Source organism: Scyliorhinus torazame, chromosome 16 (assembly GCF_047496885.1).
Source record: "Scyliorhinus torazame isolate Kashiwa2021f chromosome 16, sScyTor2.1, whole genome shotgun sequence".
In the NCBI taxonomy this organism is placed as follows: Eukaryota; Metazoa; Chordata; class Chondrichthyes; order Carcharhiniformes; family Scyliorhinidae; genus Scyliorhinus; species Scyliorhinus torazame.
In genome coordinates this window covers 96,651,362-96,673,591 of record NC_092722.1, presented here as the reverse complement: position 1 = coordinate 96,673,591, position 22,230 = coordinate 96,651,362, and the positions used below count along the sequence as shown (strand labels likewise).

Here is a 22,230-nt window from a genome sequence, read left to right as displayed (position 1 = left end):
TCACCCAAGTGTTTTTTAAAGGTTGTGAGGTTTCCAGCCTCCACTACCTTCCAGGCAGCGCATTCCATATTCTCACCACCCTCAATTATTTTTCTTTCTTAAATCTCCTTGAAATCTCCTGCCGTCAGCCTAAAACTATGCCCTCATGTGATTGGCCCCTCAACAGATAGACGTTACTGCGGCCATCAAAATAACTCCAGGATGGTGTGTTGCCTCCTGGTGCCAGGGTCCGGGATGGCTGCAGGGCATCCTGAAGGTGGAGGGTGATAAGGCAGAGGTCAGAGGGCGGCACGGTAGCGGTTTGCACTGTTGCTTCACCGCGCCAGGGACCCGGGTTCGATTCCCAGCTTGAGTCACTGACTAAGCGGCGTCTGCATGTTCTTCCGTGTCTGCGTAGGTTTCCTCCGGGTGCTCCGGTTTCCTCCCGCAAGTCCCGAAAGACGGGCTTGTTAAGTGAATTGGACATTCTGAATTCTCCCTCAGTGCACCCAAACAGACGCTGGAGTGTGACGTCTAGGGGATTCTCACGGTAACTTCATTGTAGTGTTAATGCAAGCCTACTTGGGACACTAATAAAGATTATTACGGTACACTTTGGCACCAATGACATGGGTAGAAAGAGGGATGAGGTCTTGCATCAAAAATGCAGGGAGTTGGGCAGCAGACTATAAAGCAGGACCAATCGGGTTGTAATCTCTGGATTTCTGCCAGTGCCCCGTCCTAGCGAGTACAGGAACAGGGGAACAGCGCAGATGAATATGTGGCTTAAGAGTTGGTGCAGGAAGGAGGGTTTTAGATTCCTGGACCACTGGGACTGCTTCTGGGGAAGGTGGGACCTGTACAAGCTGGTCTACATCTGAACCAGAGCGGGACTAACATCCTTGCTGGTGGGTTTGCTAGTACTATTGGGAGAAGTTTAAACTAATTCAGCAGGGGGAGGGGACACAGAATAGTGACACAGCATAACACAGAAAAACAATCAAGTCAGAGGGAATACAGCGGTAGTAAGTTTCAAGGGGTAAGACAAGGCTGGATGGCCTCTACTTTAATACCAGGCTGAGTTGAGGGCAAGGATTGCCACATGGAATTGGGATATAGTAGCCATAACGGAGACATGATTAAGGGAGGGGCAGGAATGGCAGCTCAATATCTTGGGATAGTGAATCTTCAGACGAGACAAAGGAGGGATAAAACAGGAGGAGGCATTGCATCATTAGTTAAGGAGGCAGTTACTGCAGTAAGGAGAGATGATGGGCGGGATTCTCCGACCCTCCGCGCCAAAATCGTGCTCGCCCCGGGGCAGAGAATTACCCAAAATAGACTCCCACGCCGGCATGCGATTCTCCAGCCAGTCACGCGCGTGTGATCGATGCAGCGCCGGTCGGGGGCTGTCGAAAGCAGCTCCCGCGGCGATTCTCCGCGCTTGACGGGCCGAGTGCCCACCGGCGTGGTTCACATGTGGTTCCACCCGGCGGGACCTCGGCGTTCTTGCAGCGGGAGGGGTTCGATTCGGGGGGGCCTCCATGGTGGCCAGGCCCGCGATCGGTGGCTACCACGCGGGTGTAACTGTAGAACCCCGCCGGCGGCCAGAGCTGCGGGATGCACGCCGGGGCCCTGCTAGCCCACTTGAAGACGGAGAATCACCCCGGACTTTCCAGGTAAAAGCCCGTTTTCTGGCGGGCGTGGGGACTTAGAAGGGAGAATCCCGCCAGATATCTTGGAGGGGGGCATCAAATGAAGCTTGTGGGTAGAGGAATAAAAAAAGGACTGCCTCATTGGTGTTTATTACAGACCCCCAGATAGTCAGCGGGAAATTGAGGAGCAAATATGTGTGCAATTCGCAGAGATGTGTAAAAATAATAATAGGTAATATTAGGTGATTTCAACTTTCCGAACATTAATTGGGATTGCCATGGCAGCACAATGGTACAGTGGTTAGCATTGCAGTCTCACGGCGCCGAGGTCCCAGGTTCGATCCCGGCTCTGGGTCACTGTCCGTGTGGAGTTTGCACATTCACCCCGTATTTGCATGGGTTTCTCCCCACAACACAATGATGTGCAAGATAGGTGGATTGAACACTCTAAATTGCCCCTTAATTGGAAAAAATTAATTGGGAACTCGAAATATATAATTTTTAAAAAATTAATTGGGATTGTCATCATGTTAATAGCTTAGATGGAGAGGAGTTCTTAAAATGTCTACAGGAGAACCTTTTAGCTTAAAAAGTAGAGGGTCCAACAAGGAAAGGTGCAGTGCTGACAGTGCAGTGTTGGACCTAATTCTGGGGAATTTACATAGAATTTACAGTGCAGAAGGAGGCCATTCGGCCCATCGAGTCTGCACCGGCTCTTGGAAAGAGCACCCTACCCAAGGTCAGCACCTCCACCCTATCCGCATAACCCATTAACCCCACCCAACACTAAGGGCAATTTATCATGGCCAATCCACCTAACCTGCACATCTTTGGACTGTGGGAGGAAACCGGAGCGCCCGGAGGAAACCCACGCACACACGGGGAGGATGTGCAGACTCCACACAGATGTGACCCAAGCCGGAATCGAACCTGGGACCCTGGAGCTGTGAAGCAATTGTGCTATCCACAAGGCTACCGTGCTGCCCACAAATGAAACCGTGCAGGTGGTTGAGGTGCTGGTGAGGAGCATTTTAGTGATAGCGACCACGCATGGTACAATTTAACTTTGTTGTGGACAAAGAAATAGACAAGTTGCAAAAAAATAATGTTTTGGAATGGGGGATTTTAGTAAAATATGGCATCACCTGGCCAAGGTAGACCGGAAAGAGTTACATAGAACAATCCAGCGCAGTACAGGCCCTTCGGCCCACGATGTTGCACCAAAGCAAAACCCATCTAACCTACACTATGCCATGATCATCCATATGTTTATCCAATAAACTTTTAAATGCCCTCAATGTTGGCGAGTTCACTACTGTAGCAGGTAGGACATTCCACGGCCTCACTACTCTTTGCGTAAAGAACCTACCTCTGACCTCTGTCCTATATCTATTACCCCTCAGTTTAAAGTTATGTCCCCTCGTGCCAGCCATTTCCATCCGCGGGAGAAGGCTCTCACTGTCCACCCTATCCAACCCCCTGATCATTTTGTATGCCTCTATTAAGTCTCCTCTTAACCTTCTTCTCTCCAACGAAAACAACCTCAAGTCCATCAGCCTTTCCTCATAAGATTTTCCCTCCATTACTTTGGGAAAATCTACAGAAGAACAATGGGGACCTTTCAAAATGGAAATGGGGAGGGTACAGGCCCAACATGTTCCCTCCGGGGTAACATGAAAGAGTCCAGGGAACAATGGATGACCAGAGACATTCAGGATATAATGAGAAGGAAAAGAGAGGCTTTCAGCAAGTACAAGAGAAGCAAATCAATGGAAGCATTAGTGGAGTACAGAAAGTGTAAGATGGAGCTCAAGAAAGCAATTAGGAGATAAAGAGGGCTCTGTCTGGTAAAGGTAGGAAAAATCCCAAGATATTCTATAAGTATATCAATGGGAAGATAGCCAGGGAAAGAGTCGAGCCCATTAGGGACCAAGGGGGAAATCTGTGGGTGGGGCCAGAGGACATTGGTAGGGTGTCAAATGAACACTTCACATCTGCCTTCACCCAAGAAAATGAGGATGTGGGTGTGGAACTCGGGGAGGGAGGTTGACATAGGAAGTGACACAGTATTGGAGGTGTCGGCAGGCTTAAAAGTGGCCAAATCTCCAGGTCCGGATGAATTGTGTCCCAGAATGCTGTAGGAGGCGAGGGAAGAGATTGCAGGGGCTCTGACCCTAATACGTAATTCCTTTCTGGCCACGGGGGATGTGCCAGAGGACTGGAGAACAGCTAATGTGGTCCCACTATTTAAGAAAGGTTGTAGAGATAAGCCAGGGATCTACAGATCAGTGAGTCTCACGTCAGTCGTAGGAAAACTATTCTGAAGGAGAGAATCTGTCTCCACTTGGAGAGGCAAGGTTTGATCAGGAATAGTTAGCATTGATTTTTCAGAGGGATGTCATGCCCAACAAATTGATTGAATTGTTTGAGCAGGTGTGACCAGGTCTGCAGATGAGGGCAGTTCAGTTGATGCAGTTCATATGGATTTCAGCAAAGCCTTTGACAAGGTTCTGCATGGGAGACTTATAAAGAAGGCAAATGCACATGGGGGACAGTGTAACTTGATATGGTGGATTTAAAATTGGCTTAGTTGTAGGAGACGGAGGGTGATGACAGACAGCTGCTTCAGTGACTGGAAGCCAGTGTCCAGTGGCGTACCACAGAGATCTGTGCTGGGTCCCCTATTGTTTGTCATTCATACAAACGACATATGTAGTGACATATGTAGGAGGTAGGATCAGTAGGTTTGCGGATGACACAAAGATTGGCCGGGTGGCCAACACTGAGGTTGAGTGATTTTGATTACAGGAAGATGTCGACGGGATGGCCAAATGGGCAGAAAAGTGGCAGATGGAATTTATCCTTGAAAATTGTGAGATGGTACTCTTTGGAAGGAGTAATTTGATAAGGAAATATTCAATGAATGGCCTGACAATAGGAGGTTCTGAGGAACAAAGGGACCTGGTCGTGTTTGTCCATAGATAGGAGCCCCCCCCCCGGCGAAGGAGCCCCCCCCCCTCTCTCTCTCCCCCTCCTCGACCGTTCGCGCATCAGCGACCAGGGGTGAACGGCGCCGGTGGGAATGGCGCGGCTGCTCGGCCTATCCGGGCCGGAGATTCGGCGGCCCCGCCGATTCCAGCGGCCCGCGGCCGTTTCTCCGCACCTCGGAGTGTGGGCTGGATTCTCTGGACCCCCAACCACGGGCGGGATTCTCCCACCCCCCCGCTGAGTCGCAGACTCGCCGGGGGAGGGGGGGGGCAGCGTGAATCCCTCCCCCGCCGAATTCTCCGGCGCCGGGGATTTAGCGGGGGCAGGAATCGTGCCGCGCCAGTCGGCAGCCGCTGGAAGCGGGCCCCCCCGGCGATTCTCCGGCACGCGATGGGCCGAGTGGCCGCCTGTTTTCGGCCGGTCCCGCCAGCGTATGTTACAACAGGTACTTACCGGCGGGACCTGGCTCCGCGGGCGGCCTCCAGGGTCCTCGGAGTGGCGCGGGGGGATCCGGCCCCGGGAGGTGCCACCACGGTGGGCTGGCCCGTGATCGGGGCCCATCGATCCGCGGACGGGCCTGTGCCGTGGGGGCACTCTATTCCTCCGCGCCGGCTGCTGTCAGCTTCCACCATGGCCGACGTGGCGATGAACCCCCCTGCGCATGTGCTGGAATGACGGCAGCACACGCTGGCGCTTCCTCACATGCGCCAACTTGCGCCGGCCGGCGGTGGTCCTTCGGCACCGTTTGGCGTGATGCCAAGCCCCTTCCGCACCGGCCGGCGCGGCGCAAATCACTCCGGCATCCTAGCGCCTGAAGGTGCGGAGGAATCCACACCTTCGGGCGGCCCGACACCGGAGTGGTTCCCGTCACTCCTTCGCGCCGGAGTTGCCCACCCCGACGGTTCTCGGAGAATCCCGCCCCATGTGTTTCTCGGTGGTGTGCCATTTACTGGTGGTAGGATTCTATCTTCCTGCCGCCGGTCAATGGAATTACCTATTTAAACAATCCCACACTACCAGGAAATCTGCTGGTGGGGGTGCGCTGCCAGCGGGAAAAGTGAATCTCGACCACCGGGGAATTCCGGCAGTAGTTGAGGTGAATAGTGTAGATGCACATAAGAGGAAACCAGATAAACACACAAGAGAGAAATGAATGAAAGATTATCGTGAAAGGGTTAGGTAGGAAGCATGGGAATAAGTTCAAATGGGGCAGACACACTGTCATGGACTGTTAGGTTGAATGGGCTGCTGTTTCCGAACTGTATGTCCGATGTAACTCTACATACAATGGCGAATATTCAGTGGACTAAATGATTAACTTCTATTTCAATGCTTCTATAATAGCCTACGTAATGGCCACCTATAAACAAATATAAAAATATACAACAAAAATACAACTTACATCTCTTCTTTTAATGGCATCCCTTAGCATAGTAACTACATCCTCTCCCTCACAATCTGTTGCTTTAAAGCCTTTGGTCCATGTTAGAAGAATACCCTGAGGAAAAAAACTTTAATAATTCCACAAGTTGTCTGGAAAGCACTTTAAAATAACTATGTACTATTACAAACAATATTCTTTATATATTTACATTAGTATCACATTAGATTAAGCACCAGTGAATATATTTTTATGATTTTATATATAAACGGACTTGCCTCATCCAAACTCTTCTGTTCGCAAGGGAAAGAAAATGTGAAACCAAGAGGAAGCCGAGCACCTTTCATTCCCATGTAATCGAGGAAATCAGAGATGCAATGAACAATGTGGTCAAATAGCTGAAAATCAGAAGAATTCACAACTATCTAATTATTATTGGTAGATAATCAGCACATAATAAATAGAATTATTTTTAGTATCTCTCACCCTTGTACATTTTGGTTATATCCTGCTTGGTGCTGTTTCTTTCTCCAGCCAATGGGATGTTAATTTCAATAAAGATTCACTCAATGAAGACAGTTTCAGTGTATGTATGTCGATATAATCAGTAGCAGGAGTATGTTATCAATCTAACAGAGCTGAAGTGAACTTCTCTTAATCAATCTGGAACCTGACATTTTGGGACTCTGGGATCTGTCACCAAAAGCAGTGGAAAAAAGAAAGCTCCCTTCCTATTGGCTCTTTAATAGGCCAAACAGAGGCTGGTGACCAACCCCCTTCCCAAACCTCCCTAAATAATGCAGGTGTTCTGTATGACTCGAGAGCGGTCTTTGTATCAACTTTGCTCAAGAAGGGAGGGACGGATAAACAAAATAATTCTGTGATTTGCGGGCCGGAATTCTCCGGCCATTCACTGGCGGTGGGATTCTCTGGCCCCGCTGGCAGCACACCGCTGGTTTCCCGACGGCGTCGAGTGGCTTCAATGGGAATTCCCATTGACAGCACGGGAGCAGAGAATGGTTTGCTGCTTCCCGCTGTCAAGAAACACGCGGCTGGGATGCCGTAGAATCCAGCCCGTGAACTCCAATCTTAACTGTGGCCAGTTTTAAGGGGTGTGGACAGAATTAGAAATGCATCTGCTGATCCAGAAATTAGACCTGGTTTAATACATACATATATATGAGGAGCTAGCAGAGCAGAGAGATTAGTTTGGGAATGCTCTACGAAAGAGTTGTCACAAGCACAATGGGACACAATGTTCCGTAAATCTTTAGGTTAAGGAGCCTCCAAGTGTTTTTTTTTACAAATTTAAGAGTGCCCAATTCATTTTTTCCAATTCAGGGGCAATTTAGCATGGCCAATCCACCTACCCTGCACATCTATGGGTTGTGGGGGCGAAACCCACGTAAACACAGGGAGAATGTGCAAACTCCACGCGGACAGTGACCTGGGGATGGGATCGAACCTGAGACCTCAGGAGTCTCCCATTGTTAGGGATACTGAGACCTATTGGAAAATCATGGAAAAAAAATGGATACGGTACCAAAGCACATCATTGGGCCTGCACTGGCCCTCTGAAGAAGTAGTTCACTTGGTGCTACTCCCCCATCTTTTTCCCACAGTCCTGCAATTCTTTTCTGCTCTTTGAAAGCCTTGATTGACCCCGCCTCCACCACACTCTCAGGCAGTGCTGTAGCCACCTGGGTTGGCCACTTCCCGACTTAAAATGGAGAACCGCAAAGAATGAAGGGAAATTCAGCCAACACAGGCAAAGACTAGCAAGTGCAGAAATCATGTATGTTGGAACCTGCAAAACAACCAGCAGCACTGAAACCAGCAGCCATCTACATAGTAATGCAGCAGCCATCTACATATTAATGTGCGATTCCAAGGCACAATGGCAACAGTTAAGGTAAATAAAGCCAAGCCAGACTCCTCGGCGCCAGCAAGAGCCACGACAAAGGAAGGCCAACGGACACTTAGGGACCGCCCAACGATCAGGGAACCACTCCAGCATTGGAGAAATCGATCCAAGTGACCAGAAAGTAGTCCAATCACTTGGAACCAGGTACAGGATCCGCCCCGAAGGGCGGGAAGCCCCTGGGGACTATAAAGTAAAGCCCCCAAGTTCAAATCATCCTTCTTTGGCAGGGTCACTCAGCAACTTGAACCAACCCTTGACAACCTGCCTCACTGCCGCCAACCAAGTAAGTCTCAAGTCAATGCTCGCTACGAGATAGGCGCTCCTAGATACCAGTCCATACCAGCTTTTGAATCCTGCAGACTCAGGACCTGAACGAAAGGCCATTTGTTCCCCTGACCTGGTGGGCCAGTCCGAAGCTAGGTTTAGGCCTTTTAGTGATAGGAAAAGCCTAGAAAGTAGAGTTTATGCATGAGTAGTGATTTACTGTGTATAATAAATGTGTTTTGATTTGAATCTTACTAATTGGTGTGTTGAGTTATTGATCAGTACTTGAACTTGAACCTCGTGGCGGTATCATAAAGATACCTGGCGACTCAAGAGCAAAGGTTAAACAAACAGACCAAATTGCGAATTAAGAGCCAACCAAAAGTTAGCAACATATTACTGGCGACATCCTGACGGGACCCGACTTAGAAGTGGCTTAACCACTCCGGGAGAACCCAAAAATTTGAATTAGAAATCCAATTGGGAACAGAAAAACCACAAGTGTTCAAGCAGTTCTGATCAATCCTCATAATTCGGAAGTGTGTTAATGCATGCGTAACTAACAGGGCTATAAGGTAAACTGATAGATTTTTGTTGCGAAAAACTGTCGGGAGTTTGTATTCCGGAAAATAGCGAATGCCGTACCCGTGTTTACAGCACCGCCTTAGTACCCCTCATTCCAAATTTTAAGAGCAGTATTCAGAGAGGAAAAATGGCAGTGCAGGCAATGCAACGCCTCATGAACCCTGAATAATTTGTGGTCGCAGCAACCAGCAGTAGAGTAGGACAGTGTCCCGTTTGGGAAGAGGAAATCAGAAAGTACCTGAAAGGGAAAGGATGGCCCCTTTGGAGCGAATTCTGTGATAATGAGGAAACAGGTCCCGGGAGTATAGGACATACTTGGTGGGAGAACCTGAGCGAAATCCATAAGACGTGTTTGGGAAAAGCTCGCAAGCCGATGGCAATCGTGTCCTGTTTGGCACAATTGCGAGGCACAGAGGAGGTCGTTCGGACGCTCCGTAAAGAGATAGAAGGAGTACATCGAATGAGTAAGGTCGATGTGAGCGAGATAGAGACAGAGAACCTAGAATTAAGAAGGAAGTTAGCAGCAAAGGGCGGAAAGGTGGATGATGCCAAGTTGGCACACCAGTCTTGTCTGGCGCACCTAAGCAGCTTCAGACACAGTACGAAAAGGCCTATCAGGACACGCAACGTGCAGTCCTGGTAAGAGAGGAAACAGAGAAACAGGTAGAGGCATTGCAAAGGCAGTGTAGCGACCTGAAAGCAGCATTAAGAGCACTCCATACTACCACCACGGAGCACAGACAAAGCTCACTAGATCATGCAAAGTGCCGGAAGCAGATGGCAGAACTGCAATCATTACTTTCAGTTCAGAATGGATTCCAGAGCATCTTTGGATCCAAATTAGATGAGGAAGACGGCACGGATTGGGAAGAATTAAATGAGACCGCGCATAGATATGTTCAGGGAACATGTGCGCAAGGAAAGCCCCAGAAGAGAAAAGCACCCCAACCCCCCACAGAGCAGATAGTTCAGGCACCAATAAATCCAGTAACCACCCACGGCAGTCACATCGGAAGGAGACACGGAATTCCTGTACACGACCCCCTTAACCGTGACCCAATTACGGGACGCATGCGAGAAAATCACACCGTTCCTCCCCACCTCAGACCCACCACTTCTTTCCCAGAGTAAAGCAGCAGGCGACCATGTATGGCCTGGACGAGCGTGAGCACGTGAAGCTCACAGTTTTGAGTTTAGGCCCTTCGGTCGTAGCAGCCCATCCCGACCCACAGAATGTAGGAGGAGGCACCCTTGCAGAAATGCACGCAGCGATCTTAGATGCGATCGGCTACAACAGAAGTGACCCTGTAGAAGGCCTGAATAAGTGCAGGCAGGAAAAGACAGAACACCCCACAGCGTTTGCTGGACGCCTGTGGATTCATTTCACAGCAGTTTTTGGAAATTTAGAACGCGCCTATTTGTCCCAAGATGGTATGGCCAAATGGACCCGCACCCTTATCTCCCATGCCACAGAGGCAGAACAAAAGGCCTGTTCGAATTATGACCCCTCAGAGGAAGCCCACAATGAGAAATGGGTTTTAAAAAGATTGTCCCGCGCCTGGGAGCAGTCTGTACAAAACACACCCGCAGGTAGGAAACCCGAGGATCAGCAGGCAGAAGCAGACATCCAAGTGGTGAAAACGCACCAGAACCCCGCATGAGTGAACGAAGGCAGGAACAACCCCCCACAAAAGCCACAGGAGTGTTACAGCTGTGGGCAGTTAGGACACTTTGCACGAGAAGGCAATGCCCCACGAAAGCCACAGAGTGCCCAGCAGGCAGGCACTCTGAATAAGAATAGGACAGAGCCCATACATAGTGTGAGCACCCGTTCAGACCAGACAAACCTGAACGGAACGGACTGACGGTGTTCGGGCTCCCCCAGTTGGGTCTGCGACACCCTTTGGGATAGGTCCGGCCGACCAGTAGTTGCAGCAAAAATACGGGGACAGCCCATCGAATTTCTCTGGGACACAGGAGGGTCCCGCACCACAATAAATTCCTCCACCATATTCCAGGAATACACGCGGCCCACTACAGCCACAATCACCCTCAGCGGTTTCACAGGCCACTCACAGCAGGGACACATCACAGCCCCTGTACCCATTCAGATTGGCAATATAACGACAAAGCACCCCATAGTTTTAGTCGATCTACCCGACACAGCAGAACACATTTTGGGAATTGACTTTATAAACTCCCACCACCTTTCATTTGATCCGGTAAACCAATGTGTTTGGAGAATGGCAAAATCCGCAAGAGCCCCCGCAACGCTCACAATAGGTGAATACGCAAACAAGATTAGCGCAGTCGGTGAATTCTGGTTTGACCCGACCACAATTAGCACAGACAAGCAGGTTAGGGCAGTTCTGTAGAAACATAGGACAGCATTCGCGACCCACAAACACGACTGTGGCCAGGTGACTGGTTCCGTTCAAATCACAGGACCTGACCCTAGACCCCAAAAGCAATATGGATTTTCCGAAGAGGCAGAGGGAGAAATCGCAAAAGTTATCGACACTTTATTAGAGCAGGGTGTACTCAGGTCAGTAGCCTTTACTAATAATGCTCCGATTTGGCCAGTGAGAAAGCCCGATGGATCATGGCGACTGACCATCGATTACCGGGAACTCAACAAAGTCATCCCCGCAGCAGCCCCCACAGTAGCCACAAGTCCCGAGTCAATGCTCAAACAGGGACTCAACTCACAATACTTTACGGTTTTGGATGTCAGTAATGGATTCTGGTCCATTCCATTGGCAAAAGCGTGCCAATACAAATTTGCCTTGACTTTTAAAAATCAGCAGTACACGTGGGCCTTCCACAAGGATTCCACAACTCCCCCTCCATTTTCCACCGACAGCTGGCAAATGGATTATCAAAATTTTCCCGCCCCGAATGACTGGTCCAGTATGTGGACGACCCATTACTGCAGACAGACACCAAGGCAGAGCACATCGAGCGTCTGCCTGAACTCCTGGAACTATTACACTCAATCGGTTGTAAAGTAAACCCCAAAAAGACCCAGATTTTGGAAAACAAAGTGATATATTTGGGTACGATTATCACCCACGGTAAACGCAAGTTCGAGCACAAAAGAATTGACTCGATTGCCAAATTGCCCCTTCCCCAGAATGTTTCAGCCCTCCGGTCGTTTTTAGGACTGGTTGGCTACTGCCGGAACCACATTGACGGTTTCGCCAGCAAGCCTGCACCCCTCTCAGACCTCCTAATGAAAGGAGCCCCCTGGGAATGGCTTCCGCAGCATACGGATGCTGTAGATGCTTAGAAAAGAGCCCTCATTGCAGCCCCCGCACTACAAGTTCCAGACCCGCTGTCCCCCTACGCTATAGAGATAGCTAGCACAGACCGCACCCTTTCGGCCGTGCTCCTCCAGGAACGGCACGAACAATTAAGTCCCGTGGCTTATGCCTCCAGACTTTTAGATCCTATGGAGCAGGGATTTCCGGCCTGTGAAAGGCACCTACTCGCAGCTTTCTGGGCAGTTCAGTATTTTTCCTACTTAACCGGACTAAACCCCATCACTATCCTCACGGAACACCCCCCCCCCCCCACCCAACTTTTACTTGACGGACGACTCAAGGATGGTACAGTTAGTCAGATTAGAGCAGCTAGATGGACCCTTCTTTTGCAGGGACGGGACATCACTGTTAAAAGGACCAAGGCCCACACTTTCCTAGCCGACAACCTTCAGTACCCAGGCACCCCCCACGAATGTGAAATCATCTCACCGCACACAACACAGGCCCCTTTATTGGGGAAACACCCCCTAGAAAGATAGGCACTTCACCCCAGAGCCCCCAGCACACAGACACGTGCGCCCCTTTGCGAATATATGTGGATGGTTCTTCCACAGTCTGAGAAGGGAAGCGCATTACAGGATATATGTCGAGGACGTGCCCTAGAAGAGATCTCCTTAAAGCTACCATGCCACTTAGGTGCGCAGGCGGCAGAACTAGCAGCCGTTGCGTTCATTGTGGATCACCCAGATTCCTTCCCCAGCCCAGCAGACATATACTCGGACAGCCTCTATGTCTGCAATAGCCTTACAGAATTCCTACCCGTGGAAAGCAATAGGATTTGTTTCCGCAGACAAAAAAAAAACCCTTCAGCCCTATTGCTCTGCCACATTTTAGAAAAAGCACAGAACAGGACATTCGGAATCATTAAAGTTCGCAGTCACCACCGTTCCTCCCCCCCTGGAAATGTAAAAGCCGACGCACTGGCAAAAGCAGGTTCCAGGCACAGATATTTTTGGATACCTCCCGAAAGCGCCCCAGTGAATGCAGTTCCGGTCTCGCAAACTAATATCGAGGATTTAGTGCAGATCCAGAAGCAAGATAGTAATCTCAGGGAGATTTTGAAAGGACAATTTCCAGCACCTTACGTTAGGTTTAAAAATGCACTGACCACACATGAAGGTGTGGTGTTAAAAGACACCCTTTATGTAGTTCCTGCCAGGACAGGAATCAGCTTATTTGTTTATTCCATGACAGTCATGGACATCAGGGAATTGATCCCACTACAGCCCACCTCAGGCAGCTCTGTTGGTGGACAAGTTTAAAAGAAGATGTAACGCACTACGTTGAGAATTGCCTTATCTGTGCCCAGAACAATCCGGACAGATACGCAAAGAAAGCTCAACTTAGCCACACCCGCCCCGTGAACGGCCCCTGGACTAACCTCCAGATCGATTTTATAGGACCATTGCCCCCTTGCAGGAGTGGTTCCAAATACGTATTAGTTGCCGAAATGGGTAGAGGCATTCCCATCCAGAACCAACACGGCAAAGACCACCGCAAAGATCTTAACCCACCATAACTTTACAAGATGGGGACTCCCCCGCAGCATTGAATCCGACCAAGGTTCCCATTTTATGGGACGTGTCATGAAGAACGTCCTCACGATATTTGGCATTACCCAAAAATTCCACATCGCATACCACCCCAGTCAAGTGGTATCGTGGAGCGCATGAATCGGACCCTAAAATCCACCCTCAGAAAAATGGTCCAACAAACAACACCACTTGGGATTCAGTCCTTCCCTTTGCGCTGATGTTTTTGAGAAATGCTATTTCAACATCCACAGGTTACACCCCACACACTCTCATGACCGGACGCCCCATGAAAGGCACAGAATTTTTATTAGGATAGGACTTGACCAGCCCCGAAGTGACGGCCCTCACACACGAGAATGCAGTAAAACAACTAGTTGAGAATGTGAAAACGGCTCAGCTAGCAGCCGCAGTAAGATTAGGCACAAGGAAGAAACAGAGCAAGGCCTGTTTCGACAAGACAGTGTATGCGACTGAGTTTGTGGTAGGACAGCAGATCATGCTCTCAATTTACAACCCCAGCACATTCCTGTCACCAAAGTATTTGGGTCCGTACTCCATTACGGACAAAGTAAGCCCCTCCGTCTCTAAAATTAAGTACCCCAACGGAAAGACTGCGTGGTTCCATATAACCAGCTTAAGGCATATGGCCCACAGTCCAACCACGCACATTACGTCATGCTTGACGCAGCAGACTACACCCCTCCCACAGACGTATCCCTACCCTCCCCCAACACGCCCACCACATCCACGGACTCGCCCTCGACTCCACCCCCGACCTCTAGACTCCGCCCAGGAATGCCCACTGACAGCAGCAACAGCGACAGCAACTGTGACACAGACAATAGCCACAGCACGCCTCCCTACTATCCCCAGGCAACAGGACCCACACCCAGCGAATCGGACCACGATTCGAGTGACCCCTTCCTCATTACTTTCTGCAAGAAACTCCACCAAACACCACCGCCCTACGATGACGATTCCGTCCCCACAGAGCTAGACACCACCTTTTGGCACCGCGACAACTCATACAGGCTCATCCGGAACGACGAGATGGACCCCAAATTGCACCATGCAGCCCTATCAGCCCTTATACATTCGAGAGTATGGCATCCGGGAGAAGATGACGACTTTGAGTCTGACTCCCAAAGCGAGGACCCTGTTTGCAACTGATAACTGAGGTGTCCAGATGATGTTTTAAAAAGGAACCGTTTGGGAGAAACGGTGTCCTTTCTGATGGAACCTGCAGCATGTTGTTTGTTACTGTTAGTGTTAAATGTTGTTTGTAAGAACGGAAATTTTTTCCATGGCCCCACGCCTTATTTGTCTGCAGAAACCTATGAGAACGTGCCAGCACACTCAGCGGCAGAAACCGCTGAGAGCTTGCCAGACCCCCGTTCATAACTACTCTTCTGATTCGAAGGAAGAACCTTTACGGCAACCCACACGATGACTACATTTTTGCCCGTTCTTGCCGGTTGCTCAGGCAGTGGAGAAACGGCATTGGTCTCCATCCTGCCTGAGGACCCCCACTCTGGTCAGCTACGCTCGGGTAGAGCACACACGGCATCGGTCACCGTCCTACCCGGGGACTCCATCCAAATCTGACCTGTCGATGCCCATACGCACCTCATTTCGGCACTTTTGGTTAAAAAAAAAAGTTTTGTTTTGTTTTCAGGCGTTTTTAGGTTGCCATCCCTATGCTATTTACATCCTCAAACATTTGGATGGTAAATCGCACAGCCTGCGAGACGGCTCGCACTGTTTCAGTATTTTTAAGTGTGTCTAGTCCTGAATATTCGGTTAAAAAAAAATGAGGGAGTCACACATGGTGACAAATTATAAAGGGAGAATTGGCACTCAAGGACAGACATACTAACAGACGAGTTATTAAACCAAGATAGTAACAGACACAATGCTAGATCCCACAGAACTCCAGAAGCTCCAGGAAAAGAGACGCAACGGAAAAGAAAAGAAGAGAAGAGAAAGAAGAAGAAGACAACAATGAAGACATCATACGTGTTTTTCATTATTGCAATTTGTACCCGGTTGCGCGCGAACTCCCTGACCCCCCCCCCCCCCCCCCCGGCCGTTAATGATTCACTTCCCCATAGCACCCAGAGCCCAGTAACAGGCAACACCACACCATCATGGTGTGATAAGCTCATAACATGGTACTCCCTTTCCTACGTAGTCGAATCCCTATTAGTGTTGGCGATACTCTGCAACATCGTGCAGACTATCCGCATGAGAAAATGGAGAAGGAGAGCCTACCGCGCTAGCACCCCGGTATACAGAATGAGATCCCCTCTTTACATTGATTTCGGCGGGAGTATCAGCTGGTGAGTCAGTTTCAGCGGGAGCATTGAGGAAGTGGCTGCTGGGAGGTAAGTCAACCTTTAAAAGCACTTGTCTTTGCAGGGGCAGGCCAGTCGATTTCGGCGTGAGAACAGCTGGTGAGTCAGTTTCAGCGGGAGCATTGAGGAAGTGGCTGCTGGGAGGTAAGTCAACCTTTAAAAGCACTTGTCTTTGCAGGGGCAGGCCAGTCGATTTCGGCGTGAGAACAGCTGGCTGGTTAGTCAATTTCAGCAGGAGCTGAGAATTTTTCTTTTTTTTTAAATTAGTTTTTTTAGGCGGGAACAGGAAGTCGACCCGCGGACGTCTGGGAAGACCCTCACCAATAAATTCTGGTGGAGAGGAAACCCATTGGTCTGAGGTAAGTACCATATTTTATTATATTATTATTATTTTTTATAAAACTTTAATTTAGTTGTTAGCCAGATCTTGGCAGAAAGTTAGAGGAATGGCAGGGAAGGGAGTGCAATGTTCCTCCTGCAGGATGTTTGAGGTGAGGGATGCAGTTAGTGTCCCTGCTGATTTTACCTGCAGGAAGTGCTGCCATCTCCAGCTCCTCCAAGACCGAGTTAGGGAAATGGAGCTGGAGTTGGAAGAACTTCGGATCATTGGGGAGGCAGAAGGGGTCATAGATAGCAGCTTCAGGGAATTAGTTACACCAAAGATTGGAGATAGGTGGGTAACTGTAAGAGGGACTGGGAAAAAGCAGTCAGTGCAGGGATCCCCTGCGGTCGTTCCCCTGAGAAACAAGTATACCGCTTTGGATACTTGTGGGGGGGGGGGGACTTACCAGGGGTAAGCCATGGGGTACGGGCCTCTGGCACGGAGTCTGTCCCTGTTGCTCAGAAGGGAAGGGGGGAGAGGAGCAGAGCATTAGTAATTGGGGACTCTATAGTCAGGGGCACAGATAGGATATTTTGTGGGAGCGTGAGAGACTCACGTTTGGTATGTTGCCTCCCAGGTGCAAGGGTACGTGATGTCTCGGATCGTGTTTTCCGGGTCCTTAGGGGGGAGGGGGAGCAGCCCCAAGTCGTGGTCCACATTGGCACTAACGACATAGGTAGGAAAGGGGACAAGGATGTCAGGCAGGCTTTCTGGGAGCTAGGATGGAAGCTCAGAACTAGAACAAACAGAGTTGTTATCTCTGGGTTGTTGCCCGTGCCACGTGATAATGAGATGAGGAATAGGGAGAGAGAGCAATTAAACACGTGGCTACAGGGATGGTGCAGGCGGGGAGGGATTCAGATTTCTGGATAACTGGGGCTCTTTCTGGGGAAGGTGGGACCTCTACAGACAGGATGGTCTACATCTGAACCTGAGGGGCACAATTATCCTGGGGGGGGAGATTTGTTAGTGCTCTTTGGGGGGGTTTAAACTAATACAGCAGGGGCATGGGAACCTGGATTGTAGTTTTAGGGTACGAGAGATTGAGAGTATAGAGGTCAGGAGCACAGAATTGACTTCGCAGGAGGGGGCCAGTGTTCAGGTAGGTGGTTTGAAGTGTGTCTACTTCAATTCCAGGAGTATACGAAATAAGGTAGGGAACTGGCAGCATTGGTTGGTACCTGGGACCTCGATGTTGTGGCCATTTCGGAGACATGGATAGAGCAGGGACAGGAATGGATGTTGCAGGTTCCGGGGTTTAGGTGTTTTAGTAAGCTCAGAGAAGGAGGCAAAAGAGGGGGAGGTGTGGCGCTGCTAGTCAAGAGCAGTATTACGGTGGCGGAGAGGATGCTAGATGGGGACTCTTCTTCCGAGGTAGTATGGGCTGAAGTTAGAAACAGGAAAGGAGAGGTCACCCTGTTGGGAGTTTTTTATAGGCCTCCTAATAGTTCTAGGGATGTAGAGGAAAGGATGGCGAAGATGATTCTGGATATGAGCGAAAGTAGCAGGGTAGTTATTATGGGAGACTTTAACTTTCCAAATATTGACTGGAAAAGATATAGTTCGAGTACAATAGATGGGTCGTTTTTTGTACAGTGTGTGCAGGAGGGTTTCCTGAAACAATATGTTGACAGGCCAACAAGAGGCGAGGCCACGTTGGATTTGGTTTTGGGTAATGAACCAGGCCAGGTGTTGGATTTGGAGGTAGGAGAGCACTTTGGGGACAGTGACCACAATTCGGTGACGTTTACGTTAATGATGGAAAGGGATAAGTATACACCGCAGGGCAGGAGTTATAGCTGGGGGAAGGGCAATTATGATGCCATTAGACGTGACTTGGGGGGGATAAGGTGGAGAAGTAGGCTGCAAGTGTTGGGCACACTGGATAAGTGGGGCTTGTTCAAGGATCAGCTACTGCGTGTTCTTGATAAGTATGTACCGGTCAGACAGGGAGGAAGGCGTCGAGCGAGGGAACCGTGGTTTACCAAAGAAGTGGAATCTCTTGTTAAGAGGAAGAAGGAGGCCTATGTAAAGATGAAGTGTGAAGTTTCGGTTGGGGCGATGGATAGTTACAAGGTGGCGAGGAAGGATCTAAAGAGAGAGCTAAGACGAGCAAGGAGGGGACATGAGAAGTATTTGGCAGGAAGGATCAAGGAAAATCCAAAAGCTTTCTACAGGTATGTCAGGAATAAGCGAATGACTAGGGAAAGAGTAGGACCAGTCAAGGACAGGGATGGGAAATTGTGTGTGGAGTCTGAAGAGATAGGCGAGATACTAAATGAATATTTTTCGTCAGTATTCACTCAGGAAAAAGATAATGTTGTGGAGGAGAATGCTGAGCCCCAGGCTAATAGAATAGATGGCATTGATGTACATAGGGAAGAGGTGTTGGCAATTCTGGACAGGCTGAAAATAGATAAGTCCCCGGGACCTGATGGGATTTATCCTAGGATTCTCTGGGAGGCCAGGGAAGAGATTGCTGGACCTTTGGCTTTGATTTTTATGTCATCATTGGCTACAGGGATAGTGCCAGAGGACTGGAGGACAGCAAATGTGGTCCCTTTGTTCAAAAAGGGGAGCAGAGACAACCCCGGCAACTATAGACCGGTGAGCCTCACGTCTGTAGTGGGTAAAGTCTTGGAGGGGATTATAAGAGACAAGATTTATAATCATCAAGATAGGAATAATATGATCAGGGATAGTCAGCATGGCTTTGTGAAGGGTAGGTCATGCCTCACAAACCTTATCGAGTTCTTTGAGAAGGTGACTGAACAGGTAGACGAGGGTAGAGCAGTTGATGTGGTGTATATGGATTTCAGCAAAGCGTTTGATAAGGTTCCCCACGGTAGGCTATTGCAAAAAATACGGAGGCTGGGGATTGAGGGTGATTTAGAGATGTGGATCAGAAATTGGCTAGCTGAAAGAAGACAGAGGGTGGTGGTTGATGGGAAATGTTCAGAATGGAGTACAGTCACAAGTGGAGTACCACAAGGATCTGTTCTGGGGCCGTTGCTGTTTGTCATTTTTATCAATGACCTAGAGGAAGGCGCAGAAGGGTGGGTGAGTAAATTTGCAGACGATACTAAAGTCGGTGGTGTTGTCGATAGTGTGGAAGGATGTAGCAGGTTACAGAGGGATATAGATAAGCTGCAGAGCTGGGCTGAGAGGTGGCAAATGAAGTTTAATGTAGAGAAGTGTGAGGTGATTCACTTTGGAAGGAATAACAGGAATGCGGAATATTTGGCTAATGGTAAAGTTCTTGAAAGTGTGGATGAGCAGAGGGATCTAGGTGTCCATGTACATAGATCCCTGAAAGTTGCCACCCAGGTTGATAGGGTTGTGAAGAAGGCCTATGGAGTGTTGGCCTTTATTGGTAGAGGGATTGAGTTCCGGAGTCGGGAGGTCATGTTGCAGCTGTACAGAACTCTGGTACGGCCGCATTTGGAGTATTGCGTACAGTTCTGGTCACCGCATTATAGGAAGGACGTGGAGGCTTTGGAGCGGGTGCAGAGGAGATTTACCAGGATGTTGCCTGGTATGGAGGGAAAATCTTATGAGGAAAGGCTGATGGACTTGAGGTTGTTTTCGTTGGAGAGAAGAAGGTTAAGAGGAGACAATAGAGGCATACAAAATGATCGGGGGTTGGATAGGGTGGACAGTGAGAGCCTTCTCCCGCGGATGGATATGGCTGGCACGAGGGGACATAACTTTAAACTGAGGGGTAATAGATATAGGACAGAGGTCAGAGGTAGGTTCTTTACGCAAAGAGTAGTGAGGCCGTGGAATGCCCTACCTGCTACAGTAGTGAACTCGCCAACATTGAGGGCATTTAAAAGTTTATTGGATAAACATATGGATGATAATGGCATAGTGTAGGTTAGATGGCTTTTGTTTCGGTGCAACATCGTGGGCATATTGTTCTATGTTCTATTTTCAGTTTTCACCAGGCCCCCGAACCCGTCGATCTATAATAAAGGACATTTGTTTGCGTTCTTCTGTAAATAAAGAAATGGAAATATGGTACACCCCTGTGCTTGACTGCCAAGCCAGGAAAAATGTAATGCTGCTATTATTTTGTATTGTTTAGAAAGTTAATATGACTGAATGTTTAGTGAGTGTAGTGTATTGAGGACAGTTAGAGGCACAGTTTTTTTTATTTTGTAATGCATGTTCCTGTTTTGACATAGCGCCACTTAGAATGTTAGTTAAAAATTTTCATTGCATAGTTATGGTCAGTGTAGAGGCCATAGAAGAGTGCTCGCCGGGTCAGGGAATGAAGACAACGCAGTTATGTGATCCTTCACGCTTCGCGTTAGGGATCACAAGGAGGGAATGTAGCCACCTGGGTTGGCCACTTCCCGACTTAAAATGGAAAACCGCAAAGGCTGAAGGGAAATTCAGCCAACACAGGCAAAGACTAGCAAGTGCAGAAATCATGTATATTGAAATCTGCAAAACAACCAGACAGCACTGAAACCAGCAGCCACCTACATAGTAATGTGCGATTCCAAGGCACAATGGCAACAGTTAAGGTAAATAAAGGCAAGCCAGACTCCTCGGCGCCAGCAGGAGCCAAGACAAAGGAAGGGCAACGGAAGCCCAGCGATCAGGGAACCGCTCCAGCATTGGAGAAATCGATCCAAGTGATCAGAAAGTAGTCCATTCACTTGGAACCAGGTACTGGGTCCGCCCCGAAGGACAGGAAGCCCCTGGAGACTATAAAGTAAAGCCCCCAAGTTCAAATCGTCCTTCTCTGGCAGGGTCACTCAGCAACTTGAACCAACCCTTGACAGTGACCTGCCTCGCTGCCGCCAACCAAGTAAGTCTCAAGTCAACGCTCGCTACGAGATAGGCGCTCCTAGCTACCAGTTCATACCAGCTTTTGAATCCTGCAGACTCAGGACCTGAACAAAAGGCCATTTGTTCCCCTGACCTGGTGGGCCAGTCTGAAGCTAAGTATAGGCCTTTTAGTGATAAGAATAGCCTAGAAAGTAGAGTTTATGCATGAGTAGTGATTTACTGTGTATAATAAATGTGTTTTGATTTGAATCTTACTAATTGGTGTGTTGAGTTATTAATCATTACTTGAACTTGAACCTCGTGGCGGTATCATAAAGATACCTGGCGACTCTAGAGCAAAGGTTAAACAAACAGAGCAAATTACGAATTAAGAGCCAACCAAAAGTTAGCAACAGTGCATTCCTGGTCCATAAAATCCCGACAGTGCAGAAGGAGGCCAATTTGCCCATCGAGTCTGCACCGACCTTCTCAAAGAGCACTCTATCTAGGCCCACTCCCCGCCCTAATCCTGCAACCCCGCGCATTGATCATGGCCAATCCACCTAACCTTCACATCTTTGGGTCCTAACCACTCGCTGCGTGAAAATATTTTCCTCCTGTCACCATTGGTTCTTTACCCAATTATCTTAAATTTGTATCCTCTGGTTCTCAATCCTTCCCCCAATGGAAACAGTTCCCCTATCTACTCTGTCTCGACCCCTCATGATTTTGAACACTTCTATCAAATCTCCTCTCAACATTCACTTCTCTAAGGAGAGCAGTCCCAACTTCCCCAATCTATCCGCGCAACCAAAGTTTCTCACCCTTGGAACCATTCTCATGAATCCTTTCCGAACTCTCTCCATATCCTTCCCAAAGTGTGACACTCAGAACTGGACACAATAGCCCAGCGTTTTATACAGGTTTAACCCTGTACCTCCTTAAATAAAACCCAGGGTGCCATATGTCTTACTAACTGCACTCTGAACCTGTCCTGCCAACGTCAATGATTTATGCACATATACGCCTAGGTTGCACCGGTTTTACAATTGTACCCTTTATTTTACATTGCCTCTCTATG

At 48.9% G+C, this 22,230-nt stretch overlaps 1 protein-coding gene across 1 annotated transcript in view; it reads right to left on the bottom strand.

The window, feature by feature from the left end:
• Window positions 1-22,230, bottom strand: part of hk1 (hexokinase 1) — a 328,092-nt gene that overhangs the window by 83,225 nt on the left and 222,637 nt on the right. The window contains exons 12-13 of the mRNA XM_072478763.1: window positions 6,282-6,401; window positions 6,025-6,120 (exon numbers count right to left, since the gene is read on the bottom strand). Coding sequence (XP_072334864.1) covers window positions 6,025-6,120; window positions 6,282-6,401 — 216 coding nt within the window. The remainder of the gene's footprint in view (window positions 1-6,024; window positions 6,121-6,281; window positions 6,402-22,230) is intronic.